General features: G+C 36.7%; 4 protein-coding genes across 8 annotated transcripts; all 4 read right to left on the bottom strand.

The window, feature by feature from the left end:
* Positions 1-586: 586 nt before the first annotated feature.
* Positions 587-2,256, bottom strand: LOC309708841 (ecto-ADP-ribosyltransferase 5-like). Its single transcript, XM_082537162.1, has 4 exons — positions 2,179-2,256; positions 1,981-2,076; positions 1,174-1,892; positions 587-936 (listed from the first exon to the last, which is right to left on the bottom strand). Exons 1-4 carry the CDS (start codon positions 2,206-2,208, stop codon positions 867-869), a joined length of 915 nt encoding a protein of 304 aa, XP_082393288.1. The 5' UTR covers positions 2,209-2,256; the 3' UTR covers positions 587-866.
* A 475-nt stretch (positions 2,257-2,731) lies between these two features.
* LOC309708843 (ecto-ADP-ribosyltransferase 5-like) lies at positions 2,732-7,701 on the bottom strand. Its single transcript, XM_082537164.1, has 5 exons — positions 5,347-7,701; positions 5,098-5,183; positions 4,285-5,003; positions 3,687-3,734; positions 2,732-3,571 (listed from the first exon to the last, which is right to left on the bottom strand). Exons 2-5 carry the CDS (start codon positions 5,155-5,157, stop codon positions 3,493-3,495), a joined length of 906 nt encoding a protein of 301 aa, XP_082393290.1. The 5' UTR covers positions 5,158-5,183; positions 5,347-7,701; the 3' UTR covers positions 2,732-3,492.
* Positions 7,702-7,790: 89 nt separating this feature from the next.
* Positions 7,791-12,807, bottom strand: LOC309708838 (ecto-ADP-ribosyltransferase 5-like). Of its 2 annotated transcripts, none has more exons than XM_082537159.1 (4): positions 12,669-12,807; positions 9,608-9,693; positions 8,790-9,514; positions 7,791-8,508 (listed from the first exon to the last, which is right to left on the bottom strand). In XM_082537159.1, the coding sequence occupies exons 1-4, from the start codon at positions 12,766-12,768 to the stop codon at positions 8,427-8,429; spliced, it is 993 nt and encodes a 330-aa protein (XP_082393285.1). In that variant the 5' UTR covers positions 12,769-12,807; the 3' UTR covers positions 7,791-8,426. The 2 variants fall into 2 exon arrangements, with proteins under 2 accessions (XP_082393285.1, XP_082393286.1); XM_082537160.1 differs by having other exon boundaries at positions 9,608-9,706; positions 12,669-12,777.
* Positions 12,808-15,618: 2,811 nt separating this feature from the next.
* On the bottom strand, positions 15,619-19,272 carry LOC309708835 (ecto-ADP-ribosyltransferase 5-like). Of its 4 annotated transcripts, XM_082537149.1 has the most exons (9): positions 19,135-19,272; positions 18,269-18,345; positions 17,457-18,175; positions 17,132-17,179; positions 17,002-17,049; positions 16,872-16,919; positions 16,724-16,771; positions 16,588-16,635; positions 15,619-16,471 (listed from the first exon to the last, which is right to left on the bottom strand). In XM_082537149.1, exons 2-9 carry the CDS (start codon positions 18,326-18,328, stop codon positions 16,393-16,395), a joined length of 1,098 nt encoding a protein of 365 aa, XP_082393275.1. In that variant the 5' UTR covers positions 18,329-18,345; positions 19,135-19,272; the 3' UTR covers positions 15,619-16,392. The 4 variants fall into 4 exon arrangements, with proteins under 4 accessions (XP_082393275.1, XP_082393277.1, XP_082393276.1 ...); XM_082537151.1 differs by lacking the exon at positions 16,872-16,919; XM_082537150.1 differs by lacking the exon at positions 16,724-16,771.
* Positions 19,273-19,600: the final 328 nt, after the last annotated feature.

Below are 19,600 nucleotides of genomic sequence, written 5' to 3' on the forward strand. Positions count from 1 at the left end.
ACATTAATGCTTTCTGAGAGTTTTAAATGTTTTCTTAAAACACCAAAAGTCTGAATATTTGCAACAAATTGTACAAAGTTTATATCCTAGTTGTTTTGTTTAGTAACTTGAAACTAGTGCGCTTATTTGTGTAAACAAAAAAACGATGTGATCCTGTGAGAGGTTTGAACTAAAAATTATTTCAACTAACCAGTGAGAGCAGATTCTTTAATACTCAGTATATGTGGAACTTTACCAATGGTATTTATTTTACTGATATTTGGGCACAATTACATGCAAAAACAAATAAGCCACCTTTAGCAGTAATAACTTGAAGTAATTATTTTCTGTATGATGTTATCTGTCTGTCACATCATTGTGTTGATCTGTGGAACCCAGTACTTAAAATCTGGACTGGCTCTCTGTTTAAAAAGTCTAGTCTCTGATCCCATCGATACTACCCAGAAGGCAGTGCAGAGCTAGGATGGAGCCAAAGGGTGAAAGTATTCACCTGATAAAGTATCTGGCGCTAGGTAGCCTTGCAGGTCCGGTATCCTACTTTACTTATCTTTACTTTTTTAAAAAAAAAAAAAAAGAATGTCCACAATTTAGACTTTTTGAATGCTGGATATTTTATTAGAGCAATTTAACAGGAGAAAAGCTCGCTTTTCATACTCATTTACCCATTTGCATCTCCCCTCTTTCACTTTTATCTTTAGACATCCAATCACCATTGTTGACATACAATCACATGACTTCATAATACAACAGAACCAGGAAACAATATTTGATTATATTTCACAGATACCACATTCTGCCATATAAACTATGCAAAACAATTACACAAATAAGCAAAGCAGTATTGTAGAAAACAATAACTGTTTTTACTAAACAGATAAGGATAAGGCTGCAAACACTAATACAAGCCACAAGGTGGAGACAACAGCTTGAGGAGACCTGAAGACATGGAAGCAAAGCAGAGAGACAGATTATTACTACTACTAATAATAATAATTTACTTTTTTGTGTGTGAAGTATTTTTATTATATTTTTATTATATCGAATTGGCACATGTGACATGTTTGTATCTCCTTTAAATATTTAAATACTAGTTGAACTAGCAGTTCTAAGCTTAATATTTGAAGAATGAATATACAAAAAAACTCACTTTAATTGAGAGAATATGAATCTTACCGTGAAAACATGTAACAGTTGTGTGAGCTGTTCAGTCCTGAGTGGTTTAAAACAATCTCAAGGTATTCGTCATCATCCCATGTAGTTTTTGTCTCTACTCGTTGCACAGTGAAAACTTCTGCTGGAGATAAGAGTATTTCATCCTGTTCTTGACCGCACACATAGTCTTTCAGGTTGACAAAGAAACAAGAAGTGAGATGTAAAATAGTATTCTCATTGACATCTTCAAGTCTCTTTAGCTCTTCATAGTCTGAATAAGCTAAAGTGAAACTTGGAAATCTCACTGTGGAGCCTTTCTGTGGTTTGTTTTTACCATCTTGAAAAACATAAAAGTTCTTGCACTCCTTTGGCTTCAGCAGCCTCATGGAGTCCATCAGCAGGAAATGAAGAGACTTGAAGTGGAAGCGGTTTTCATAGATGCTAACATTTCCACCCATTGTCTCTATTGCTTTGTTCAGTGTTAGTATGAAAGGCTGGTCTCCTTTAAGATAGACTGAAAGTGCAGCACTATGCTCTTTTCTTCCTCCAGGGATCTGCTTTGAACACTCGTTACTTTTATTCCACGCTTTCTGAAATCCTTCACTGTTGCTTAGTTCTTGTTTTAACACGTCTGACTCGATGAACTTCTTCATGGCCTCTTCACGACATCCTTTGTACTGATCATCTACAACATCTGTGGTCTCTTGGACATCCAGTAATCTTGTATCCTTTGCGGCCACCTTTAATTGATATATCACATTTAAAAACCCATTTTTAAATTTATAATTTTTCTTACTTTCTAATATTTGTTTGAATCATGATTCTTACTTTGCTGCAGGCAGCTGTGAAAATTATTGCAGCAAGCACTTTTCTTCTGTTCTCCATTTTTTGGCCTCTTTGTCTTCTACAGAGTGCAAGAAAGCCCTGAAACATCAAATATGGATAGAGAAAGTTCGGTAACACTTTACATGGTCCAGAAACTTGGAAGTGACAAAATCTAAAAGACTGAAAAGACTAAAAACTTACCTGAAGCAGGGAGAACAGCAAGGGGCCCATCAAACTGCAGGAAAGCGAAAGCGAGGGTTTGAGGAAATGGAACAAGTTATCATACAGCGCAGCCCTTTAGTCTTTCCTGTGTAAGAAAGTAACTTTAGTGAGGAACATTACTGTGTTCCTGTAAGCTGGTTCAGGTTTAGCCCCTTTAAGCTCGACCATAAATTACCTTTATAGCTCTGATCTAGCATGGCTTCAGTATAGCTCATGGGGGCAAATACCTCAGTACCTCTTCAATGCAGACTTTATAAAAAATGAACTGGAGCCTCACAGATGAATATAAATAACATTTAGCCTTTACAGCGAATGTGTGTGTGTGTACGCAATCAGCTTTTATTTCATTGATGTGTAGCTTAATGATGAGTCTTACATTTAGACAGTAGTTATCGCCCTGCTGCTGGACCAGCGATGTAATATGTTTTCAAATGTAACATAAGAAAAAAAACTTACTGATGTCTGAAATGTCTGTGTGATAAGATTAAATTCATTGCAAAGCATTTTACATTTTATATGCTCTTTATTTGTCAGAGAAATTGAAAGATACATCAAGGTGTGGTTTCTTTAGAAGCAGGAAGATAATCACTAACTCAGGAAACACACTGACGGCATGTTTATCGTAAAAATCCGCTCCCTGAAAAATCGTCACTGAGGAAAATGTAAAAAGTGAAGAAGTTCACTAATGTTGAGAGAAAGTTCAATAAAGAAATTGATGTTGAATTTAGTTTTATGGATAGAAAATTTCAGTTTTTCTATCACAGTCACAGTTCATTGATAGGCGGCATTGGCTATGCTCAGGAGCCTGAAAATTGAACCCAGTGTATTTTATGCCAATTTTCTGCACCCCTTTATAAATTTTTAATAAACGTTCTGATTTTCTATGTGCCACTCTGCCTTGTTCTTGGTCTTCTAGTGCCAGCCCATTGACAAAATCCTGGAAACACTCCGGCTGTGGGAGTTAAAGGTGCCACCATAAACTCCAGAATACCCAGTCTGAATCCAGCTGGGAAAAGCTGCAAGTTATTCCCATCTCTCGTTTCTTATCATCCTTTTAAAGGCACACAATGCTTAACAAGAATCATTGAAATTATAACGCATATTATCCATGAATTCAGCCTATAATTTTAACATATGACAGAAAAAGAAAACAATATTTGATTATATTTTGGTAGCCTAATGCAACACCTTATTTGGCAGATAGCACAATCTGCCAGACAAAGTACCAACAAACTGGAAGAATAAACCAAGCAGCATTGTAGATGATAAAATTCTGAATGATAACTGTTTTTGCTAAACAGTTAAAGAAAACAAAGATAAGGCCGCAAGCACTGACGCAAGCCACAGGGTGGAGACAACAGCTGGAGGAGACCTGAAGACATGGAAACAAAGTAGAGAAAGAGATTATTGTAACAGCCATCCATCCATTTTCTGCCACTTGTCCGGCCTGTAGATATGGAAATAAAACTGTAATAATAATAATTTACCTATCTCTCTCTGTGACAGTTATGAAAGGTTCCAGTTCTCCTGAGACCCTGAATTATAAGCAGAATATAATACTTTAAGCGATGTGCTGATGTGTGCGTTCGTTTACTAATGCTGTCAGCATTATCAGGCCAAACTATTCAAACCACATCCAAAACCCTACCAGGGTTTCATAATCCTGTTTGGGTTTTTTCACTTTTTATGTCACCTCATGCTTTCCAGCTGGGAAATCTTTAAGTTTATCAAAACCTCGAGTATAATCCAGTCATTTCTTTGTATTTCCAGCATTTGTTACATCCTGTAACGGAGCAACAGGCTGTTTTATACAACACCAATTATTTTCCCCGCTTGTTAGAAGTGTTCAGCTACATTTAAAAAAAAAAAAATTAAATACCTATTGAGACAAATAGGTATATTTTACAATTTTCTTGTGTGTCTTGTGAAGTATTTTTCTTATATGTACTTTGGACAAGTTAAATGTTTGTATCTCCTTTGTGTGTTTAACACCACAATGAAAATTATTTAAGCGCTTCAAAGTTTAATGTTTGGGAAATGAACCTACAAAATATTTCACTTTAATTGAGATAATATGTGTCTTACCTCGGAAAGATAAAACAGTTGTGTGAGCTTTTCAGTCCTGAATGTTTCAAAACAATCTCAACATATTCTTCACCATCCTCCACAGTTTTGCTATTTACACCATCCACAGTGAAAACCTCTGCTGGAGATAAGAGAAATGTATCCCCTGCTTTAGTGCAAGTGTGTTCTTCCAGACTGACAAAGAAACAAGATTTGATATTTAAAATGATGTCCTCAAACAGATCATAATAATTGTTTGGCTCTTCATAGTTTGAATGAGCTAAGGTGAAACTTGGAAATCTCACTGTGGAGCCTTTCTGTGGTTGGTTTTGACCACTTAGCAGAACATAAAAGTTCTTGCACTCCTTTGGCTTCAGCAGCCTCATGGAGTCCATCAGCAGGAAATGAAGAGACTTGAAGTTGAAGTGGTTTTCATAGATGCTAACATTTCCACCCATTGTCTCTATTGCTTTGTTCAGTGTGTTTATGAAAGGCCGATCTCCTTTAAGATAGACTGAAAGTGCAGCACTATGCTCTTTTCTTCCTCCTGGAATCGGTTTTGAACACTCAATACTTTTATTCCACGCTTTCTGAAATCCTTCACTGTTGTTTAGTTCTTGTTTTAACACATCTGACTCAATGAACTTCTTCATGGCCTCATCACGGCATCCTTTGTACTGGTCATCCACAACATCTATGGTCTTTTGGACATCCAGTACTCTTGTATCCTGTGCGGTCACCTTTAATTGAGGTGTATCACATTAAAAACTCATTATTTAGTGAATAATTTTTCTAACCTTCTAAAAAAAAATTTGTATGAAACACATTTCTTACTTTGTAGCAGACAGCTCTGAAAATTATTGTAGCAAGAAGCACTTTTCTTCTGTACTCCATTTTTTATCCACTTCTTTTTCTAGAGACTAAAAGAAAGCATTGCAGGATGAAATGTGGGTAGAAAAGAGTTCAACACTTTTCACAGTCAACTTGGATTTGGAAAGATGTAAATAATCTAATATTTGTTTGGTTTTCTTGGAATATGTCAACTTAAAAATGTAAATGTTGAAAAGACAGAAAATCACATACCTGGAGCAAGAACCAAATAAAAAAAAACTTGTCTTAGCAACTCACAGAAAAGAGTCTATCCAATTTCTGAGCAGCGATGAGCACAACACACTCTGGGGAGTAAAATAAGTTATCCTACAATGCAGCTCTACAGTTTTTCCTGTAGAAGATTGTAACTTGTCACTGTGGGAAATGGTGTCCCCTTATTGGCTCTGCCTCAGATACTGAGTTCCTGTAAGCTCCTTTTTTTTTTTTTTCTTTTTTTTTTGGCATAACTGGTGAGGCCAAGTCCCACAGTACTTCTTCAATGTAGACTTTTTCTAAAATTGAAAAAAAAAAACTCAAGCAGTTCCATGCCCACTTTTAAATTTTGTACTTTTTCCCAAAGAAAGGGGTTAACTACAAAATTGCATTTGTTACTGTTTGCTAAAGCTAAAGCTCAGGTTGGCAGAGCACTTTGACAGCACTTTTTATTACTAAACTCTACAATTTGGGCTACTATTAGGTAGATTCACGCAATGTCAGGTTTAGAAGACAGTCAGTGAATGGTAATTTTGTTGAATAATAGTATTAGTAATGATGAAAAGATGATAACTAAATTAAAACTAATTCACGAGGACAAAAACTATGATGAAATGTAATGACACTTAAAAATTAAATAAAATTGTTCTGGAGAGATAAGATCCTATTATAACTAATGAAGTTGTGTAGAAAGGCAGGATGAGTTTGGAAGTCCTTGTGTAGTAAATTTAGACAAAAACATTTTGATCCACCCAGGGTGGGGAGGGAGGTTCAGCTGACTAAACCTACTGTAATCTTAGTAAACTAAAATTAGACTAAAGCTAAAAAAAAAAAATTAAAAAAAAAAAAAAGCTGTTTCTATAGCTATAATAAAACAAAGTAAAGTGATTTCAGGATTGGTGGTCCAGACAGGACTTCAATTCAGATGTTTAAAGTTGTGAATAAGCAAACAAAGACATGTTTGGTGTACTCGATTTAACATGCCTCCAGAGCTTTTAAAAAGGTCCCAACAAGTGATAATCAAACAGTTGCTCCCCGCATGAGGTGGAAACCTGTGTCTGTCTGTGTGTGTTGTGTGTCTGTGAGAGAGAGGCTTTTGTATCACTTAATTATAAGTGTTACATTTAGGCAGTCATTACTGCCCTGCTACAAACCTGTTGGACTTTGTAAATGTAACACAAGGAAAAACAAATGTATTTGTCTATTTGTGTGATCAGATTATATTAATTGCAAAGCTATTTCAATTTTCCATGTTGTTTATTTGACCGGGAAACAGAAATTCCTGGTGTCTTTAGAAGCAGGAACATTTGCTGCAAGTTATTCCCATCTCTCATTTCTTATCATCCTTTTAAAGGCGCACAATACTTGACAAGAAATAAAGTTTGCAATATATTTTTCTAACATGCATAAAAACAAGATGTAAATTGAGTCTATAATTCATAACATATGATAGAAGCAAAAAACAAAATTGCACAATACTTTGGCAGCCTGTTGTAACACCATATTTGGCACATACCACAATTTGGCAAATAAAGTGCCAAACAATTATATGAATAATCAAAGTAGAATTGTAAATACACTCAACAAAAATATAAACGCAACACCTTTGTTACTGCTCCCATTCCCCATGGGATGGACGTAGAGACCTAAAATTCATTCCAGATACACAATATAACCATCCCTCCCAAACAGTGGTCACAAATCAGTCCAAATGTGTGGTAGTGGGCACATCTGCTATATTGAGATAATCCATCCCACCTCACAGGTGTGCCACATCAGGATGCTGATCTGACATCATGAGTAGTGCACAGATGTACCTCAGACTGCCCACAACAAAAGGCCACCCTGGAATGTGCAGTTTTGTCTCACAGCAAAATGCCACAAGCAATGAGGGAGCGTGCAATTGGCATGCTGACAGCAGGAATGTCAACCAGATCTGTCGCCCGTGCATTGAATGTTCATTTCTCAACCATAAGCCGTCTCCACAGGCGTTTCAGAGAATATGGCAGCACATCCAACCGGCCTCACAACCGCAGACCTCGTGTAACCACACCAGCCCAGGACCTCCACATCCAGTCTCTGACCTGATGACCTTAGAGATCGGGAACCGGAATGTGGTTTCAGCAGGTCAAATATGTACTGGGGCTCTTGAACATGTAGGGCCCTAAAGGTTAGAACTAAAATTTTTAAAAGAAATGTAAACCTTACAGGCAATCAGTGAAGGGAGGCTAAAACTGGAGTAATATGAGATCTTTTGTTGGTGCCTGTTAAGAGTCTTCCTGCAGCATTCTTCACAGTCTGAAGACTATTTAAAGCTGATTTCTTAAAACAAGTAAAAAGACCACTGCAATAATCCAAATGCATTTGGATTATTGCAGTGGTCTTTTGGGTTTTTTTTATTATTGCAGTGGTCTTTTCATGCTTTTTTTCCCCTTCCCATGGGAAGGGGAAAAAAAGCATGAATAATCATCTCAAGTTCAGCCTTTGACACCATTAGTCTGAGTTTTGAAACATTCCTTGGATGATAAAAACAGTTCTGGACCCGCTGTTTGGAATGTTGCTCAAGGGAAATGGAGCTGTCAAATATGGCACCAAGGTTTCTAAGGCTCAATTTAGCAGAAGGCTCTAAGCTGATATGCTGCCTAATTTCTGAAATCATATTGTTTGGAGCAATAATTAAAGTTTGTTTTATCACAGTTTAGCCGGAGTAAGTTGTCGTTTAACCATTGCTTGATTTCTGTCAGGCAATTACTTAAACTAGACAAATTATAAAGCTCAGAGACTTTAAAAGAACAGTATAACTGAATGTAATCTGCGTAGAGATGATAGGACATATTATTGCAGCTCCAATTTAATTTGGCCTAGGTGGAATAGATATAAAGCAAAAAGAGAATTGGACCCAGGACAGATCCCTGAGGCACCCCACAAAACAAAACTGTTGATTTGGATCACTTGAGTCATACAAACAGTAAAAGATCTTTCAGATAAGTATGACGTGAATCATTTTGACATTGTATGAATAATTGCAGCAATATTATAGATGATAAAACCCAGAAAACTCTGAATGATAACTGTTTTTGCTAAACAGCTAAAAAACAAAACAAAGATAAGGCCAAAAGCACTGATACAAGCCACAGGGTGGAGACAACAGCCGGAGGAGACCTAAGGACATGGAAACAAAGCAGAGAGGGGAATTATTGTAATATTCATACATGCACACATTTTCTGTGTGTATGTATGAATATTACAAGCACAAGTTATAACAGATGCGACAAACATTTTATTATATGCACTTACATCTAAAATTAATTTTTTTTAAAAAATATTCATATCTTTAAAAATATTTTGAAGTTTGACTTTGCATTTCGATACTAAACATTTGTAAAACTAACATGGAAATTGTCAAACTTTTTCCACTTTAATTGAGAGACTGTGACTCTTACCGTGAAAAGATGTAGCAGTTGTGAGAGCTTTTAAGCCCCGAATGTTTCAAAACAATTTCTACATATTGAGAATCATCATCTGCCTCCACAACTTTGCTATTTATGTCCTCCACAGTGAAAACTTCTGCTGGAGATAAGAGTATTTCATCCTGTTCTAGACCGCACACATAGTCTTTCAGGTTGACAAAGAAGCAAGAAGTGAGATTTAAAACGACCTCCTCATACAGATCAGTTTCACTTTTTAGCTCTTCATAATCTGAATAAGCTGAGGTGAAACTTGGAAATCTCACTGTGGAGCCTTTCTGTGGTTGGTTTTGACCACTTAGCAGAACATAAAAGTTCTTGCACTCCTTTGGCTTCAGCAGCCTCATGGAGTCCATCAGCAGGAAATGAAGAGACTTGAAGTGGAAGTGGTTTTCATAGATGCTAACATTTCCACCCATTGTCTCTATTGCTTTGTTCAGTCTTTGTAATAAATTGTGATCCCCATTAACATAGAGTGAAAGTGCAGCACTATGCTCTTTTCTTCCTCCAGGAATCCTCTTTGAACACTCGTTACTTTTATTCCACGCTTTCTGAAATCCTTCACTGTTATTTAGCTCTCGTTTTAACACATCTGCCTCGATGAACCTCTTCATGGCCTCTTCACCACATCCTTTGTACTGGTCATCTACAACATCTGTGCTATTTAGAAAATCCAGTAGCCTTGTTTCCTGTGCGGTCACCTTTAATTGAGATTTATCACATTTAAAAACACATCTTTAAGTGAAGAATGTTTTAACCTTCTAATATTTGTTTGTACAAAACTTAATTCTTACTTTGTTGCAGGCAACTGTGAAAATTATTGCAACAACAAGCACTTTTCTTCTGTTCTCCATTTTTTGTCTTCTTGTTCTTCTACCAACTGAAAGAAAGCACTGCAGGATCAAATGTGGTCAAAAAACAGCTCTGTGACATTTTACATACGAAGGACATACACCAAGTCTGGACTGGATACTACAGTTCTCTGTATTTGGGTCTTGAACACTCATCTCTCCATTGCATTCAAAATTCAAAATGTTGCTGCAAGTCATTTAACAGGTATTAAAGGGACGATTACGTCACTCATGTACGTAGTCTTGATTACATAGCTTAATTTTTTACCTTGGCTTTTAAGTTCAGTTTGAGTCCCATCGGGGGTTATTTTATGTTGTGATGCCTTAGTTTTACTTTGTTTTGAGTTTTAATTCATTGTCTTCATTTTATTGGTTTTACTATTGAAATGTGCCATCCAAATAATATTAAAATTGACATTGACACAGTCCAGTAAATTTGAATCTGGCAAGATTTAAATTAGCAATTTCTTTTCTACCTCCTGGAATTCAGCAAGTTAAAAAATTTAAATGTTGAAAAGACTGGGTACATACTTGAAGCAAGGAGATTGAACTCATATTAGCAACTGCTGGGAACCAATAAGAACAACAGCCTGGGAAGTGAGACAAGTTATTTTACAATGAATTCCTTAGTCTCAGTCTAGTTCCCAAAAGCTTGTTCAGATTTGTTGCACAATGATTTATAACCAGAGTAACACTTAGATAATTTAGCCACTTTAAGCCCAGCCCAGTGATAGCATATCTTTGTATCTCTGTTCTAACATGATTTTAAATACCTCAGTGCTTCTTCAGTGCAGTTTTTGCCTAAAGTAAACAGGAGGCACCAGCAATCATAGTTGGAAAATCTGAGTATCTTGAAATTGAAGGAATGAAAATGCACCAAACAATGTGAATAATCTGGTCTCACAGAACTGTTCACCCCACTGGGCAGTAACAAATTAACTTAACTGAAAACACTCTGATGTTGAAATATCTGTCCACTTCTACATTTTTCTGTTTTGCCCACCTGAAGAGCTAAACTAGAAACTTGGAAATGTTGAAACATGCCCTGATTCAGCTTGGATGAAACATGCCCACTGACACTTTTTCAGTGCACTTTATATTTCACCCTGCTCCACCCTGACCTTGAAAAATGACTGACAGTCAAGCACCAAATCTTGATTTAATTTCTTTAGTGGAGAGTACTCACAGTAGTGATGGCCCGCTTGAAGCTGACGCTCCGGAGCGTGTGTCGAAAAAAACAACACACTGGTTCAGAAGCACTGTGTCGAGGCTTGCTTCGTTTGGCAAAGGTCACGTGACCAGTGACGTCCGAAGCTTCATTACGCACGTAACTGCTTCGGTACCTGATTCAAACAGATATAAGGAAGTGAATCATCCACGGGATTCGTGGAGTGTGTTGATGGTGACAGAGAGCGAGGAGGTGATCATTCCACTGACAGATATGGAGCCAGCGAGGAAGAGAGGACGTTCTGGCGTGTGGGAATATTTTGAGTTGATTTTGCTCAATTCATTTTATCTGCCGAAGTGAAAAACCTGAAATGTCCAAAATCATGTTTTCATAATGTAAATATCATTACAGCATATGACTTTAGGAACACTTCCATGTGAATTAAAGCTAATGAAGACTACAAAAATGTATTTGACACTATACGTACATTACATTGCTACAGTTTAGAAAATCATTTTGTTTATTGTTTTTAGGTGATAGTCTGCAGGACCCAGGAATACCTGCATATCTACCAGCTTGCAGTGTAGTTCCTGCACTCCACAGCCTCTTCTGTTCCATGCAAGTGGATTTTCTCCAAGGCAGGAGAAACTATTTCTAAGAAAAGAAACAGACTCAGCCAGCGCACAGTAACACTAATCCTCTTTTTAACTGTAAATAACAAAAGGGCTACCTGACATAGAGCATGTTTTTACTTTGCAAGTTCTTGATTAGGGGTGGGTTTTGATTATCGCTTTTCTGATTACAATCCATGCTAAATTGAATGAAGTGATATTGATTCATTACAATCCTGTGTCGATTTGTAAATTAACGTCATTATGCCTGAAACGCCAGCATCTCAGCTTAAACCTCACAACATGTCGTCAAACACCATGCAGCTAAAACAGTAACTGGGAGCAGGTTTACGGATTCTGCATACAAACGTGAACACAGAGCGCGGACCCGACGCGTCAGAGTCAGATTTTGATGTGTCGTCGGGTCCGCGCTGTGTTTGCCTCTTTTTTTCCGCTGGCTTCTGCAGCTGCAGGTTTCATAACTCTCTGTTTACATCTCTAATTAAGTCTCACATGTGTCAGCTTTCTTTTAATATATACGAAATTATGGATATATACTGATACATGACCAGAATTGTAATATTTCCGACTGAGGCAAAACTTTCAAGATTCCAATCAAATTGAATCGGATCCTGTATCGAATCAAAATGATTCTACAAATCAGTGACGATGCAGCCGTACTCAGCCCCCTAAGCATTTTCCCTTTCCAGTTCACAATCAATCCTACCCCTAGGTCAAAAATATGTATAGGACAATTGGCCTTATCTAATATTTTGTATGAACCTGTCCAGCTGTCCAGTGATTAAATGACAAGTAGATGGAGGCAGGACAGCAGGGGCATACTCCATAATGTGCTGTGCGTTATCATATGTATATTGTATATATTGCTCACTTATTGTATTTACCAACATAAAGGAGTTATGAGCAAAGAAAGGCCACACCATAGTGCATGTTTAAATAGGGAAAGTTTATTGATCGAAAGGTATTACGCAAATACGCATTACAAGCAACGGAACGGTGGCCCAATATCAGAGAGAACTCCACTCTTGAGTGAGCAGTGATGATTGAGCAGTCCGTTTTATTTTGCAGATTCAAGCTGCTCTTCAAAATATTCGCCACCAGATGTCACCGGAGAGGACTGTGTTGAAAAGCTTCGAGTAATGAACCATTTTTCAATACAAGCTTCAGTGCTTCGGAAAGCTTCATTTGGCCATCACTAACTCACAGACATCCAGCAGAGGTCTATACTCCGATTGCAGCTGATTTTCTGGAACTACCAGTTGTTTCACACTTCTGTCTGTAGCATTACAAAGGCTGGTACACATTCAAATCCTACTCTGCCTCTCCACTCACTCTCCGGTGTCTCCCAGTGTCTCTCATCCCGCCCACTAAACCCTTTTTAGTCCTCTGGCTGATAGACGTCTGTCCTGATTGGTTGATGCCAGTGTCCTTCAAGGCCATGAGCTCACACAGGTGTGAGCACTAAAAAATCAACAAATTTGCAATGAAAGCATCCAATAAAATTCACAACAGTTAAAGATGAACTCATGCAATACAAAAAACAAACAAACAATAAATCAATAAGAAGACTTCCCCGACAGTGCTGTTGTTGGCAATATCATCATCTGCTGGCTCAGTTACAAACCAGTCTATCCTACAGCCTTACCAACACATTTGAAGACATTTGATACTTTATATTTAGACATTAAATGCTATTTTGTAGAGTTTTATTTGTTTATCATTAGATCAAGATAAGGATGTTTCTGGTCATAAGTCTGAATATTTGTAAGAAATTGTGCAAGCGTTATAAGTTGTCTTTTTTTAGTAACACATAGGTAGTGGGCTTTTATTACGCAGCATATATGGTGCTTTAAAATGGGACTTTGTTAAAGACTTCATTACAATAGTCACAGTCTAATGGAAAAAATGTCTTTGCATAAATGTTTTAAAAGGTGTTTACTGTATTTTATAGGAGAATTGTTGCACATTGTCAGGTGTGTCTGTCTGTCACAAAAGTATCCTATAAACATTCATTATTATTTTTACTTTAACCATAAGGAATAAAACCTTGAAGTCATATGCAAGATCGTATGCTGACAGCATTTAGCTCTACTGTTAAACTTTTCGAACTGTGGACTCGTAGCTTCTTTTTAAACTGTAATAAACTGTGTTTTTGTCTTTTGGATGCTCACCTGTCCTTCATCTTTCCTCATGTTTGGTGTCTCACTCTTAATTCTAGTCTGCACTATTAATCTCCTGTGCTCTCTCCCATCTTGGTAGTAAAAAGAAAGCAGTTGTTTTGTGAAGACTGTCTTTTCCCAACTGTTGTGAGTACAATAGATTTTTCAGAATTGTATATAAAAGATTATACACATATTTGCAGTATTGAATAAAGTAAACAGGCAGCTCTTGCACAAAGCATCAGGGATATTAAATTTCATCAGTTTATTCTGGCTCTACTTGTAAATTTTGTAGTGCTGTCAAAATGAATGCGTTAACGCAAATTAAGCCACCATCGCAGTAAACGCGATTAAGATTTTTAACGCAATTAACGCATCTGGAGTGAAGAATGACTCAAAATCCCTGAAATTTCTCTTTCAACGCATTTCGGGCAGTTTGTCCAAGTAGAGTTACCTTCGCACATGCGCAAATGGGCAGTTGATCTGGTAGTGACGGGCAGCTGAACAAATCAACTCAATATGGAAGATGATAAACGCACATTGGCCCTCTTGATGGGAAATTTGTGTGTTAAAAACAATAACAAGGCGGAACAGTCGACAGACAAAGTATTATGCACATTGTGCAAGAAGGATTTTCCTTTTCACTGAAGCACTTTCAGCTGAAAATATCACATTGCCGCGAAGCATACGTTAGTCGGGGATGCTGCAACACGTTGACTGACACAATTGTCAAGTGGATTGCAACAAACTGCAATGCTATTAATATCGTTGAGAACACGCGCTTGACGCAGCTTTGGTTCCTCTTTTCAAGGACTTGAAGTGCCTCCCCAAGAATGACAGAGAGAGAGTCGATAAATGTTTCAGTTTTTTTGTTAACATGAATGTTCAAGATGTTCAATAAACATGTTAAGTGTGTATATTTTCCCTTTTTCTCGAGTCTGTTTGCTCATGCAAAATGAAATGCGATTAATGTAGAATAGAAATTAATGGTATTTAATCGTGATTAATCAAAATTAATCCACAGTAACCCTGTGATGAACCTGATTAAACACTTTAATTGTTTGACAGCACTAATATATATGATATACTTACCTATTAGTATATAGGTTTTTTTATGTTTTATTTCACTGGAAAGAACCTGTGTTAAAAGACTGAAGAAAACTATTCAAATTCTCTTTGAATGTAAGCATACATTCTTTGTGTTTATTCTGCATTTACTCCATTATATTGCATGAATGTCAGTTACAAGCTTAAATATAAAGTTGAAAAAAAAAGTAATTGCAACCAGGATATTGATCAAGTAATTGTGATTAATCAAAATTAATTACAGAAAATTGTGCGATTAATTAGTTATTCTTTTAATCTATTGACAGGACTAAAATGTTCATGTCTTTGTTTACTCACACAAACACGCTCTATATGTAGTGAGGTTCACTGTTTCTCAGGGGCTGTGATTAACTTCAGTGTCAAAAGTAATTTACTGATTTTAATGTCTTTAAATGACATTTTAGTGACACTGTTGTTGAAGGTGTTAATATGTTACCTGTGTTTCATGTTTGTACATGTAAATTCAAGTGTGCTTGCTGATGTAGTTACTGTTAGCTGCATGTACCGTGTGAACTGTGTGATTTTTTTTCTGTATATTTGTGTATTAACAGTATTTAGGTATTATATTTAAAAAATTTGTTGCTGTCTCGCAGACAAATACAAATGTCATTTAGCCTTTACAGTGAATGTTGTGTGTGTGTGTGTGTGTGTGTGTGTGTGTGTGTGTGTGTGTGTGTGTGCGTGTGTGTGTGTGTGTGTGTGTGAGATCATCTTTAATACCAATAATGTGAAGTCTAGTGATGAGTGTTAGTAATTATCGCCCTGCTACGGGACCAGTGATGTATTCTGTTATTTAGTTTGGAGAATCTGTTGGAATTTTTAAATGTAACATTAGAAAAAGGAAAAAAAAAAACATATTTGTGGGTAAAATGTTTGTGTGATCAGATTAAATTCATTGCAAAGCCTTTTATATTTTGCATGTTGTTTATTTGACAGGGAAACAGAAGCAGTTTGGCAGGAAGAGCATCAGCGACTGTTTAGGACAGAGCGCTGTTGTAGGTCCTTCAAATCAGTCAAACTGTCAGTCAAGTGTAGTTTACTGTAGCAACATATATAGTAAAAAAAAAACAGGCAAAATAAAAACCATATATAGTAAAAAATACTTTTCTATAGTATTTTCGTTTTTGAATTGTACACTAAAGACTGTAGCTGCACGTGAGCCTGAAACGCAGTGTATTTCACACTAACCAGCTCGGACAGTCTCGGTCGTTGTGTCCGTGGGCAAGACACTTCACCCGTTGCCTACTGGTGGTGGTCAGAGGGCCCGGTGGCGCCAGTGTTCGGCAGCCTCGCCTCTGTCAGTGCGCCCCAGGGCGCAGGGCGGCTTTGGCTACAATGTAGCTTGCCATCACCAGTGTGTGAATGTTTGTGTGGATGGGTGGATTACTAAACGTGTAAAGCGCTTTGGGGTCCTTAGGGACTAGAAAAAGCGCTATACAAATACAGGCCATTTACTAACATTCTGCATCCCTTTAAAATCTTTATCAAATATTCTGAAGTCATGGAGTCTATAATTCATAACATATGACAGAAGCAGAAAATTGCTGCTAAGACAACTAATTCAACACAGTGTGTCAGATAACATGTAAAACAATTGTATGAAGAATCACAGCAATATTGTAGATGATAAAACTCTGAAACTCTGAATGAAAACTGTTTTTGCTAAACAGCTAAAGAAAACAAAGATAAGGCCGCAAGCACTGATACAAGCCACAGGGTGGAGACAACAGCTGGAGGAGACCTGAAGACATGGAAACAACGCAGAGAGACAGGAAGAGATTACTGTTGTTGTTGTTTGTTGTAATAATAATAATAATAATAATAATAATAATAATAATAATAATAATAATAATTTACCTGTTTTGGTCTGTGACAACTGTGGTAGTCTCATGCACTCCTGGAACACTGAATTAGAAAAGACGAAATAAATCAACTGATGATGATGATAATAATAATAATAATAATAATAATAATAATAATAATAATAATTTACCTGTTTTGGTCTGTGGCAACTGTGGTAGTCTCATGCACTCCTGGAACACTGAATTAGAAAAGACGAAATAAATCAACTGATGATGATAATAATAATAATAATAATAATAATAATAATAATAATAATAATAATAATAATAATAATTTACCTGTTTTGGTCTGTGGCAACTGTGGTAGTCTCATGCACTCCTGGAACACTGAATTAGAAAAGACGAAATAAATCAACTGATGATAATAATAATAATAATAATAATAATAATAATAATAATAATAATTTACCTGACTTGCTGTGTGACAGTTGTGGTAGTTTTCTGCCCTCCTGGAAGACTACATTGGAAAAGAAGAAATAAATCAACGGATAATAACAGCAATCATAATAATAACAACAACAATAATAATAGTAGTTTACCTGAATTGCTCTGTGACAGCTGTGGTAGTCTCTTGCCCTCCTGACCTCCTGAATTGGATAAGCAGAAGAAAATACTTTAAGTAAAATGTGCTGACACATTATCAGGCCAAACTATTCAAACCACACCCAACTCCACTGGAGAAGTATCGTCCCTGTTTTTGCCACTTTTCCCCCAGTTATTACTGTGTACTTACTCCATAAAAACCAACATAAAAAACATATTTATATATTTAACATTACATTGAAAGTTAACTTTGCAGTTTCAAGTTTAATATTTGTAAGATAAAAAAAAATTTCACTTTAATTGAGACAATATGAATCTTACCGTGGAAAGATGTAACAGTTGTGTGAGCTGTTCAGTCCTGAGTGGCTTAAATCTATCTCAAGGTATTCGTCACCATCCGATGTAGTTTTTGTTTCCACTTGTTCCACAGTGAAAACTTCTGCTGGAGATAAGAGTATTTCATCCTGTTCTTGACCGCACACATAGTCTTTCAGGTTGACAAAGAAGCAAGAAGTGAGATTTAAAATAGTATTCTCATTGACATCTTCAAGACTCTTTAGCTCTTCATAGTCTGAATAAGCTAAAGTGAAACTTGTAAATCTCACTGTGGAGCCTTTCTGTGGTTGGTTTTGACCATCTTGAAAAACATAAAAGTTCTTGCACTCCTTTGGCTTCAGCAGCCTCATGGAGTCCATCAGCAGGAAATGAAGAGACTTGAAGTTGAAGCGGTTTTCATAGATGCTAACATTTCCACCCATTGTCTCTATTGCTTTGTTCAGTGTTAGTATGAAAGGCCGGTCTCCTCTAAAATAGGCTGAAAGTGCAGCACTATGCTCTTTTCTTCCTCCAGGAATCTTCTTTGAACACTCGATGCTTTTATTCCACGCTTTCTGAAATCCTTCATTGCTGCTTAGTTCTTGTTTTAACAAGTCTGACTCGATGAACGTCTTCATGGCCTCTTCACGGCATCCTTTGTACTGGTCATCTACAACATCTGTGCTATTTAGAAAATCCAGTAGCCTTGTTTCCTGTGCGGTCACCTTTAATTGAGATTTATCACATTTAAAAACACATTTTTAAGTGAAGAATGTTTTAACCTTCTAATATTTGTTTGTACAAAACTTAATTCTTACTTTGTTGCAGGCAACTGTGAAAATTATTGCAACAAGAAGGACTTTTCTTCTGCACTCCATTTTTTGTCTTCTACAGGCTGAAAGAAAGCAGTGCAGAATCAAATGTAGTCAAAAAACAGCTCTGTGACATTTTACATACGAAGGACATACACTAAGTCTGGACTGGATACTACAGTTCTCTGTATTTGGGTCTTGAACACTCATCTCTCCATTGCATTCAAAATTCAAAATGTTGCTGCAAGTCATTTAACCGATATTAAAGGGACGATTACGTCACTCCAGTTTTTAGCAAGTTTACATTGGATGCTTGTCCATTTTTATATTGATTTGAAGATTCTTTTACTTGCTTTCAAATCTTCAAATGTTATGGTGCCAACTTTTAAACCAAACTGCTAAACTTACATGATCCGAGAAGAGCACCAAGATCATCTGCCCAGATGTTTTAGTGCAGCCGAGATCTCGATTTAAGCATAGAGAGTTGAATCCACTAGACTCTCATATAACAGGTCATTTGATATTCCTACTGCAGAGTCTATGTAGTCTTTAAATCCTGTCTTAAAACCACATTTTTTTACCTTGGCTTTGAATCTAAGTTCATGTTGAGTCTTATCAAGGGTTTTTTATGTTGTGGTCTCTTTATTTCAGTTTGTTTTTAGTCACATAATATTGTAATTGTTTGCATATATAATATATTGTATTGTCTTTATTGATTTTGCTATAGAAATATGCCATATAAATAACATTAAAATTAACATTGACATTGAAATTTGAATCTGGCAAGATTTAAAATAACAATTATCTTTTCTACTTCTTGGAATTTGGCAAGTTAAAAAATTTAAATGTTGAAAAGACCAAAAGGTACATACCTGAAGCAAGGAGATTGAACTTGTATTAACAACTTAGCGAAAAGAGTCGATTAAACTGCTGGGAAGCAATGAGAACAACAGTCTCTGGGAAGTGAAACAAGATATTTTACAATGAACTCCTTAGTCTTAGTCTAGTTCTCGAAAGCTTGCTCAGATTTGTTGCACAATGATGAGTAATACTTACATCATTAAGCCCATTTTAAGCCCAGCCCAGAGATAACTTATCCTTGTATCTCTGTTCTAACATGATTTATGCATGTATTTATTTAGTATGATCGTGGCTCAAGAGTTGGGAGTCAGAAGGTTGCCGGTTCGAGCCCCAGCTTGGACAGTATCAGTCGTTGTGTCCTTGGCAAGACACTTCACCTACCGCCTGGTGTTGGCCAGAAGGGCCGATGGTGCGATATGGCAGCCTCGCTTCTGTCAGTCTGCCCCAGGGCAGCTCTGGCTACAACTGTAGCTGCCT

This window comes from Aulonocara stuartgranti (genome assembly GCF_965226115.1).
Source record: "Aulonocara stuartgranti genome assembly, chromosome: 6".
NCBI lineage: Eukaryota > Metazoa > Chordata > Actinopteri > Cichliformes > Cichlidae > Aulonocara > Aulonocara stuartgranti.

Excerpts from the sequence above, each read along its gene's own strand:
- LOC309708841 (XM_082537162.1), bottom strand. The coding sequence starts at position 2,208 with ATGGGCCCCTTGCTGTTCTCCCTGCTTCAG. Across the intron at positions 2,077-2,178 it reads TGCTGTTCTCCCTGCTTCAG|GGCTTTCTTGCACTCTGTAG; the intron begins GTAAGTTTTTAG and ends TTGATGTTTCAG. Across the intron at positions 937-1,173 it reads AACTGTTACATGTTTTCACG|GTCTCCTCAAGCTGTTGTCT; the intron begins GTAAGATTCATA and ends CCATGTCTTCAG.
- LOC309708843 (XM_082537164.1), bottom strand. The coding sequence starts at position 5,157 with ATGGAGTACAGAAGAAAAGTGCTTCTTGCTACAATAATTTTCAGAGCT. Across the intron at positions 3,735-4,284 it reads AACTGTTTTATCTTTCCGAG|GGTCTCAGGAGAACTGGAAC; the intron begins GTAAGACACATA and ends CTTATAATTCAG. Across the intron at positions 3,572-3,686 it reads ACTGTCACAGAGAGAGATAG|GTCTCCTCCAGCTGTTGTCT; the intron begins GTAAATTATTAT and ends CCATGTCTTCAG.
- LOC309708838 (XM_082537159.1), bottom strand. The coding sequence starts at position 12,768 with ATGTGTACCAGCCTTTGTAATGCTACAGACAGAAGTGTGAAACAACTG. Across the intron at positions 9,694-12,668 it reads TAGACCTCTGCTGGATGTCT|TTGGTAGAAGAACAAGAAGA; the intron begins GTGAGTTAGTGA and ends GCTTTCTTTCAG. Across the intron at positions 8,509-8,789 it reads AACTGCTACATCTTTTCACG|GTCTCCTCCGGCTGTTGTCT; the intron begins GTAAGAGTCACA and ends CCATGTCCTTAG.
- LOC309708835 (XM_082537149.1), bottom strand. The coding sequence starts at position 18,328 with ATGGAGTGCAGAAGAAAAGTCCTTCTTGTTGCAATAATTTTCACAGTT. Across the intron at positions 17,050-17,131 it reads GCTGTCACAGAGCAATTCAG|TCTTCCAGGAGGGCAGAAAA; the intron begins GTAAACTACTAT and ends TTTCCAATGTAG. Across the intron at positions 16,636-16,723 it reads GTTGCCACAGACCAAAACAG|TGTTCCAGGAGTGCATGAGA; the intron begins GTAAATTATTAT and ends TTTCTAATTCAG.